The sequence below is a fragment of the Ixodes scapularis genome, unplaced genomic scaffold (assembly GCF_016920785.2).
Source record: "Ixodes scapularis isolate PalLabHiFi unplaced genomic scaffold, ASM1692078v2 PGA_scaffold6__148_contigs__length_123643588, whole genome shotgun sequence".
Classification (NCBI taxonomy): Eukaryota; Metazoa; Arthropoda; class Arachnida; order Ixodida; family Ixodidae; genus Ixodes; species Ixodes scapularis.
This window is the reverse complement of record NW_024609881.1, coordinates 106,036,694-106,044,672: the sequence shown is the minus strand read 5'-3', so window position 1 is coordinate 106,044,672 and position 7,979 is coordinate 106,036,694. Positions and strand designations below refer to the sequence as shown.

Here is a 7,979-nt window from a genome sequence, read left to right as displayed (position 1 = left end):
CAGCATCATTTCCGAACAGTTCAAAACCACCCGGAGACAGCTCAGGTTCTAGCGAAATCGTTCTATGTCGACGATCTCTTGACTGGCGCCCAGAGTGAAGCAGCAGCAGTCAAGCTGTTTAAGGAAACACAAGACATCATGCAACAAGCTGGCATGAATCTTCAAAAATGGGCATCCAACAGCAAGACACTGCAAAGATTGTTCCAAAAAGGAGTCCCCCAACCAACTGATATGGCGACAGACACCAAGGTGCTTGGAATGCATTGGAATACAGAGGAGGACACTTTGAAGTTGTCATTGACCTCGACGTTGAACTTCTTGAAAACGAAATTAAGTACAAAGCGATATGTCCTTCAAGCTGCCAATAGAATCTACGACATCATGGGGTTGCTATCACCTTTCACCATCCGAGTCAAGATTATGTTCCAAAAACTGTGGGAATTAAAGATAGGCTGGGACAATAGTCTTCCTGAGAACATACAACAAGAGTGGAACACGTGGTGCAACGAGATTCCACAGCTACAAGTCATATCCATATCTCGATTCTTGTTCGAGGAACTCCGAGACACAACGCTGTTTTACGAACTACATGTCTTCACTGACGCCAGTCCGAAGGCTTACGGCGCAGTTGTCTACCTAAGAACATCTGACTCTGAGAACACAGTAGAAATACATCTACTACTTGCAAAGGCGCGAGTAGCACCTCTTAAAAAGCTGACACTCCCTCGCTTAGAGCTGATGGGAGCTCTCATCGGTTCTAGATTACTGCGCTATGTAGAAAAGACGTTGTCGCTTCAAGACCACGAAGTATTCTTGTGGACAGACTCTACCATAACGTGGAAGTGGATACAAGGTCAAAGTCACCGGTGGGAGGCATATGTTGCTAATAGAGTGAGGGAAATCCAAAACAACACGCCTACAGCTCGCTGGAGATTCTGCCCGGGTAAAAAAAACCCGGCAGATTGCCTAACAAGAGGACTCTCCGCGTCAAACCTAGAGTCAAACAACTTGTGGTGGACTGGCCCTTCTTGGCTCAAGAAACCGTCACCAGAATGGCCACAGGCGCATCCCGAACGAGACGACCTAGACGACATGGAAGACAATGACATCAAAACCAATGTAGTGCAAGTAACAACTGCCGTAGACAATCCTGTACTTGACTTGCAACGCTACAGCGAGCTCTCAAGGGTCCTACGCGTCACTGCTTGGATTTACTGTTTCAAAGAAAACACTGGCGCAATGAAGGAATTGTCTAACTACCTTTTAACGGCAGAACTCAAAAGAGCGGAACAATACTGGATAAAGGTCACACAAAAAAATGAATTCTCGGGAGAACTTCAGAGCATACAAAATGGAAGGCCGCTGAGCAAGTGATCGAAACTAAAAGATTTGACACCTTTCATAGATGACATCGGAGTTTTACGCGTAGGCGGTCGTCTCCAACAACTAACTGCATCAGAAGACCTTAAACACCCCATCATACTCCCCAACGCACATCGCTTCACCGAGTTACTTATATGCAGCGCACATCAGCGGGTGCTTCACGGAGGAGTAGCAGATACTTTAACTGAATTGCGCGAACAGTATTGGATTGTGCGCGGAAGACAAGCCATAAAGAAGTCTCTGCGAAACTGCACCAAGTGTGCAAGGACACACTTGAGGGCCGCATCAGCTCCTATGGCACCACTGCCAAAAGAACGCATTGAGGCGACGCACCCATTCAACGTCGGGGGTATTGATTTTGCTGGTCCACTTTACACAAAGGAACAAAAGAACGAGAAGTCATATATCGCCATCTTCACATGCGCAGTCACACGAGCAGTTCACCTCGAGCTCACAACGAGCACATCTGCTCAGTCCTTCTTGATGGCTCTACGTCGGTTCGTTTCCAGAAGAGGACTGCCAGACCTACTTTATTCAGACAACGCTTTGGCGTTTAAAACAATTGCAAGGGATATATCAGCTGTCTGGGAACTGCTCCGACATCAGGATGTACAAGACTATGTCGCCCACCATCACATCACCTGGAAATTTAGCGCCGAAAGAGCCGCATGGTGGGGAGGTTTCTGGGAGAGAATGATACGGACAGTGAAGACCTCCCTCAGGAAGGTTCTAGCACGAAGCTATCTTAATTTTGAAGAGTTGTCGACGGTGTTACAGGAAGTAGAAGCCGCCGTGAACTCGCGTCCTTTAACATTTCTTTACTCAAATCAACGCGAACAAAAATTTTAACACCTGCACATTTCCTAGTAGGAAAGCGACTTCTGTCGTTGCCGACAATGAAGCAAATGAGCTCCAACCCGCAGACATCGCGTGAACTAAGACGGCGATGGAGCTACCGAGAACTAATTTCACAGCAGTTTTAGAAGAGGTGGATGAAGGAGTATCTTTTGCAACTTCGCTCTGCCCACCACACTCCGCCCAAGAACACAACGTCTATTGCTGTCGGGGACGTGGTAATTATTCACGATGCTAGACGACCAAGAGCGACGTGGAAGGTGGGACGAATAACAGAAGTGCACCCTGGACGAGACAATATCATTCGCTCGTGTGAAGTGCGATTGCCGGACGGACGAACTTTTAGGAAACCAGTCCAACTTCTTTACCCACTGGAGGTCTGCAACAAGTCCGCGGTGGGAGCCTGTTAAACATAACAGCATCTCGCGACTGGAAGAAAAGACCTGCGAGGAAAAGGAGGATCTCGTGCCATCAGAGGCCCGGGCACGCACAATTTTTTTTTTCTCTGGACTGATCGTGCAACCGCTATGACGAGCTGCTCAGATTAAATCGCTTGTGAAACCAGAGGCTGTTGGACGAAGTTTTTACACCAGCTTCGTAGAAAAACAAGGAAGCAGACGACATGGGGCTCAGTTGAGGGTTGAGCCTGACTTTATCTTCGCATGCACCCCTTCCAGAAAGTTTCAAATAACGGATCTGAGGTGGGTACACAATCTTCTCCTCCCTCTCTTCAAAAGGGGGCAGATCCGTGGAAGTAGAAAACTACCCCCAAAATGCGAAAGAGGCGAAGCCGAGTAAAGAGAAAGTTCCTCTCTCCTTGGTGTCACCGACGTCGCAGTTTATACCGCCGCCTCGGTGAAGACAAGGGCGTTTCCGGAACGGACAAGGGGTTGTCGTTCCGGTCCTGCGATGAATCTTCGTCTTCTGCTTGAAAAAATTGTTTAAGGTCGGTGACATGAACAGGTCCGGTTCCCTCACTAGACAAAGAGTTAACTAGTTTGTAAGTCAGTGGCGAGCACTTTTCATGCACGCGAAACGGACCTTCCCACCTGTTGGCGAGGGAGGCTGCGAAGCCTCGAGCGGCGTCACTCAGTGGGTGAGTACGCCGGAGTACAAAAATCTCCCACTTCGAACTGCAAGTCACGTCGTCCCTGGTTGTACTGTTCTGCCTGCTATACTCGGGCGACGTCGAGATTTTCTCGGGCCTCTCGAAGGTTATCGGAGAAGCGTTTCGCAGGTCCTCTGCGAACTTCACGTAGGGGCGAAGCCTTCCCCCAGACTCTGTAGAAAAGAGACTGTTAAAAAGCGGGAACGCAAGCTCCTTGCCGAAATTCAAATGAGCAGGAGTGAGACCCGTTGACCGATTAGTGGTCGTACGGGTTGCGAATGCCAGCTCGGGCAGTTTCGCGTCCCAGTCCTTGTGGCGCTCGGTGTAGGCCACTAGCATCATCTTAAGGTTCCGATTTATCCTTTCCGTGATTTTTGCTTGCGAGTGGTATGGGGAAGTTCTTTTGTGCTTGATTCCCAGCACCGCGCATGCGTCCACGAACACCTTCCTCGTGAGATAGGAGGCATTATCGCTTACAAGCTGCGCAGGAAAGCCGAACCTAGCGAATGTTTCGAGTAGACACTCCCACATTTTTTGCGAATCTAGCTTCCGCAAAGGGAATAACTCGACCCACTTCGTGAAGTGGTCGGTTACCATGAATAGGTACTGATTGCCACGGGTACTAGGTGGGAAGGGGCCCATGACGTCACAGCAACAAATCTGCCAAGGGCTCTGACTCGCGATTGGTTGCGTGAGACCGGGGGTCTGACCACCACGTGGTTTTGCCTTCTGGCACACCAAGCAGCTACGAGCCTATCGGAGCACATCCTGCCTCATGCCTGGCCAGGTAGCAATTTGGGATAACTTTTCGTATGTCTTGCTCCTACTGCTGTGTCCTGCCAAGGCAGACTCATGCATGTATCGGATGAAAAGCTTACGTAGCTTGCGGGGTATCACGGTCCGGAACGCCGACAGGCAAGACGTCTGGCACCGTGGTGAAGTGGGCTGCAGTGGTCGAATTAGGGATGCAGTCCTCCCGTTTGGTAAACGGAGTCAGCTCCGGTTGTTGTCCCAGCCCGTATCCACCACCAGAAAAGTTGAGCGTCATGCTTTCGCCTGTAATGAAATCTCGGCCCAGGATCACGGGTACCACAAGTCCTGGCATATAAAAAAATCGCTGACGCCGCTTCTTTCCATTAAACCGATTCTGCAGCCTCACGGCTCCTCCAGCTGTTATCGCTGTACCAGAAGCTAGCGGCAAACGGGTTTCGCACTCCCGGAAGCTTATCTTTTTTGCTTTGCAGAGTTCGAAAACGAAATCCCCTATGAGCGAGATAGCGGCCCCGGAATCCAAAAGTGCGGCAATGGGAAAATCGAACAGTGAAATCGTCATGCGCGGTTCAATGATATTAGGCTCGGGCTGGATTCGGCATACCGATGGAATCTGTGCCACGGCCACACTGCCCCCAGGGACTGCAACGGCCGTCGGCGAGTGGCTGTCTGGTTTCAGTGTCGCCGGCCGTAGTAGTTCCCTGGTTCTGGTTCCGGCCCTTTGCCGCCGTCCCGTGCCACCTCTTGTTTGTAGTGTCCAGAAGTCTTGGGCACTGGTTTCGGTGATGGCCGGGCTGCTCGCAGTGGTAGCAGCAGTCCGACGACAGTTGCCTGCTTAGGTCACCCGCACCGAGGTGCCCGTCGGACTGCCTCCAGTGATCGGGTAAGGAACCACTATGGGAGGGCCTCCACCAGGCTTGCGACTGGCTGTTGTGAGGAGGGCTTGTTCCGTTGCGGCGGGGATCAATGCTATTGGGCTGCGGGTTTGCGACCGCGCCGTGCCAGTTTCGCCAGCACTTGCAGGAGCACACTGATGAAGATGGTTCGCTTGGGTGGTGATCTCCGTTGGGCCCCAGCTTACGATAGGGCACGGCCAACGACCTCCCACCTGTTGTGGCGACCCCCGCCCGAAACCCTCACGGGCATCGCTGTGACCTCCGGGGACCTCTCGGGGAGAGTTAGGCGAACATACGCTTATCCCGCACGGGAGATCACCATGCATGCCACGCCAACCCTCCTGGTTGACGTGGTGGGGAAGGGAGGTCTCGTTCGGACAGTCCACTTCCGTGGAGGCCTCGGAGCCCCGCCATGCGCATGCCGGTTCGAGCGCGTACTTGCCTGGTGGCGGCGGCACGTAGTTCCGCTCGGCATGAAGAGCTTCCTCGATAAGGCGGGCGCCCCGGGCTAGCTCTTCAAGGGTCGCAAAAGTGCGGTTGATCAGGTAGCCATGGTACCTAAGTGACACTGCCTTCTGACCCGAGCTACTCTGTCCGATTCCGGTGACTTCGGGTCCGCCCTCTTGAAGAGCTCTTGCATGATCCGAACGTACCGGACTAGACTTTCATCCGGGTGCTGCGTCCTGCAAGCATTCCTGCAAGCACAAAAAGAAAAGAAAAGAAACGGCCCCAAAAACCTAACATAAGCGCGCAAAACGATTGCCGCAGTCACAAAGACACCAGTCACAAACACGCCAATACAACAAACGTGGACGTGACGGAAGCACGAAACAACGATAGGAAACACGGGGTATGGGAAAAAAAGCTTACCGAAAGAAGAAACCAAGCCCCGTGAAATTCCTGCGAGTGGGTAGCACACCACGTTGGGCGCCATTGTGGTCGGTTTGCCTTGCTGCATCCCCGACCCGGACGAATAACACGAAGCCAACGGTTTCAACAACAAGAAACTACATTTAATGAGACATGGACGAGACGATTAACATGGTTACCACCGGTGCCTGAGTCCAGGCAGCGACTCTTCGTGCGCCGCCTCTGATCTGCCTTATCAAGGCGGCGCATCCGATGTGCGCGTGGCTGGCGTGACGTCGCCGCCACGCGGGAAAAGTTCAGCCCTCCTGCCTCGCAGTCGGGCAACTTGGCTGGGGAGCCGCCAGGGTGCCCACAACGTGCAGCGCTCAACGCGTGCTTCCTCTGACACAAATGCCAGCAAACGTGCCGGTGGTGCTAACAGTGCCCAGTTCGCACAGAAGCTGAGCCCAGCTAGCTCATCGACCCGATCGAGAGTGCCTAGCTGGCCAAAAGTTGTTTTAGAGCGCAGCTCTTAGGGGCCCGTTCCCGGCTTGAGCGGCGTCGGCGTCGCCGTCGGCGTCGGCGCCGTAACCAAGGTCATCCCAAGGTCACGTGGCCCCAAGGTCATCCCAAGGTCACGTGACCCCCAAGGTCACGTGACACCCAAAGTCACGGGACCCCCTGAAGTCACGTGACCCCCCCGGTCACGTGACCCCCCAGGTCACGTGACCACCCCCAGGGTCACGTGACCCCCACCGAGGTCACGTGACCTCCCCGATGACGTCATCGACGTCATCAGTGATGATGACGATGACGATGCGGATGCCGGTGACGTCATCAGTGACGTCACTGATGACGTCATCAGTGATGATGACGATGACGATGCGGATGCCGGTGAGGTAGTGACGTCACTGATGACGTCATCAGTGATGATGACGATGACAATGCAGATGCCGGTGACGTCATCAGTGACGATAACGTCATCAGGGAGGTCACGTGACCTCGGCGGGGGTCACGTGACCTCGGCGGGGGTCACGTGACCTGGGGGTGTCACGTGACTTCGGGGGGCATCCGCATCGTCATCGTCATCATCACAGATGACGTCATCGGAGTCCGCATCGTCATCGTCACTGATGACGTCATCAGTGACGTCACTGATGACATCATCGGCATGGTCACGTGACTCCCCAAGGTCACGTGACCCCCCCCCCCCCAGGTCACTTCACCCCCCAGTACCCTTCCCTCCTCCTCCTCAAGAGCTGCGCTCTAATTCGGTGTTACAGGGAGTTGTAAACGGCTTTCACTTTTATTGTTCCTGGCTTTGTTCCGCGCTGCAGGGCTGGCAAAGTGATTTCGTTAGAGGCTCACAAGCCAGTAGCTATTGTTTTAACTATTAAAGCATTAAAAACATGGTCAATCCATCAATGAAGAATGTTATCAAACGATAAAAAAACATATATAAGACGCCTTGTCAGCATTTCGTGAATGAAAGAGGTTTTGCACGACTTAAAGTGTTTAAATTCATTTTTGCTGTAAGTCTGAGCGCAGCCAACATAACAGGTCAATGAGGCCAGTCAAGCAGAGCCAAAGAACACCATGTCACGGAGCTCTAAAAATTATAGTGCGTTTGTTGTCACCGGTCAAAGCAATCCAGCACAAACCATGCACCATGTCCTTGCGATTTTAGTATGCGTGTTTGTGCTTGTGTAGCTTAGTCTTTGACTGCATTTGAATCTATGATAAAACAAGCAATAGCAGACTCTTTTTTAAGGCGGTTGTTCAGAGGGACGCTCTATATAACTCACCATTTTGACGATAGTTTGATTAAACTTGATTACCAGTTATCAGACGTTATAAATAAGCACCCCAAATATTGTTGAAATAGTACGCCGAGGTCGAAGAATCTGCATGTTCAAGAAAAGATTAGAAGTGTATATTTTAGTCCCGGTGACCTAAACTTAAAAATTTTTAGTCGAGTGGGTAGCAGATTTCAAAGTGTGTTTAATAGTGCTTTTGATATTTTTTTATTAATAATTAAATTAGTTGATAATGTGATGCTGAAAAAATATACCAATGCCTTACATATATATATGTGCAGATGAATGAGCCGCACTTAA

General features: G+C 51.4%; 1 protein-coding gene across 1 annotated transcript; it reads left to right on the top strand.

Moving 5' to 3' along the window:
• Positions 1-231: 231 nt before the first annotated feature.
• On the top strand, positions 232-1,374 carry LOC120849489. Its single transcript, XM_040221723.1, has one exon. It carries the CDS (start codon positions 232-234, stop codon positions 1,372-1,374), a length of 1,143 nt encoding a protein of 380 aa, XP_040077657.1.
• The last annotated feature ends 6,605 nt before the right edge of the window (positions 1,375-7,979 follow it).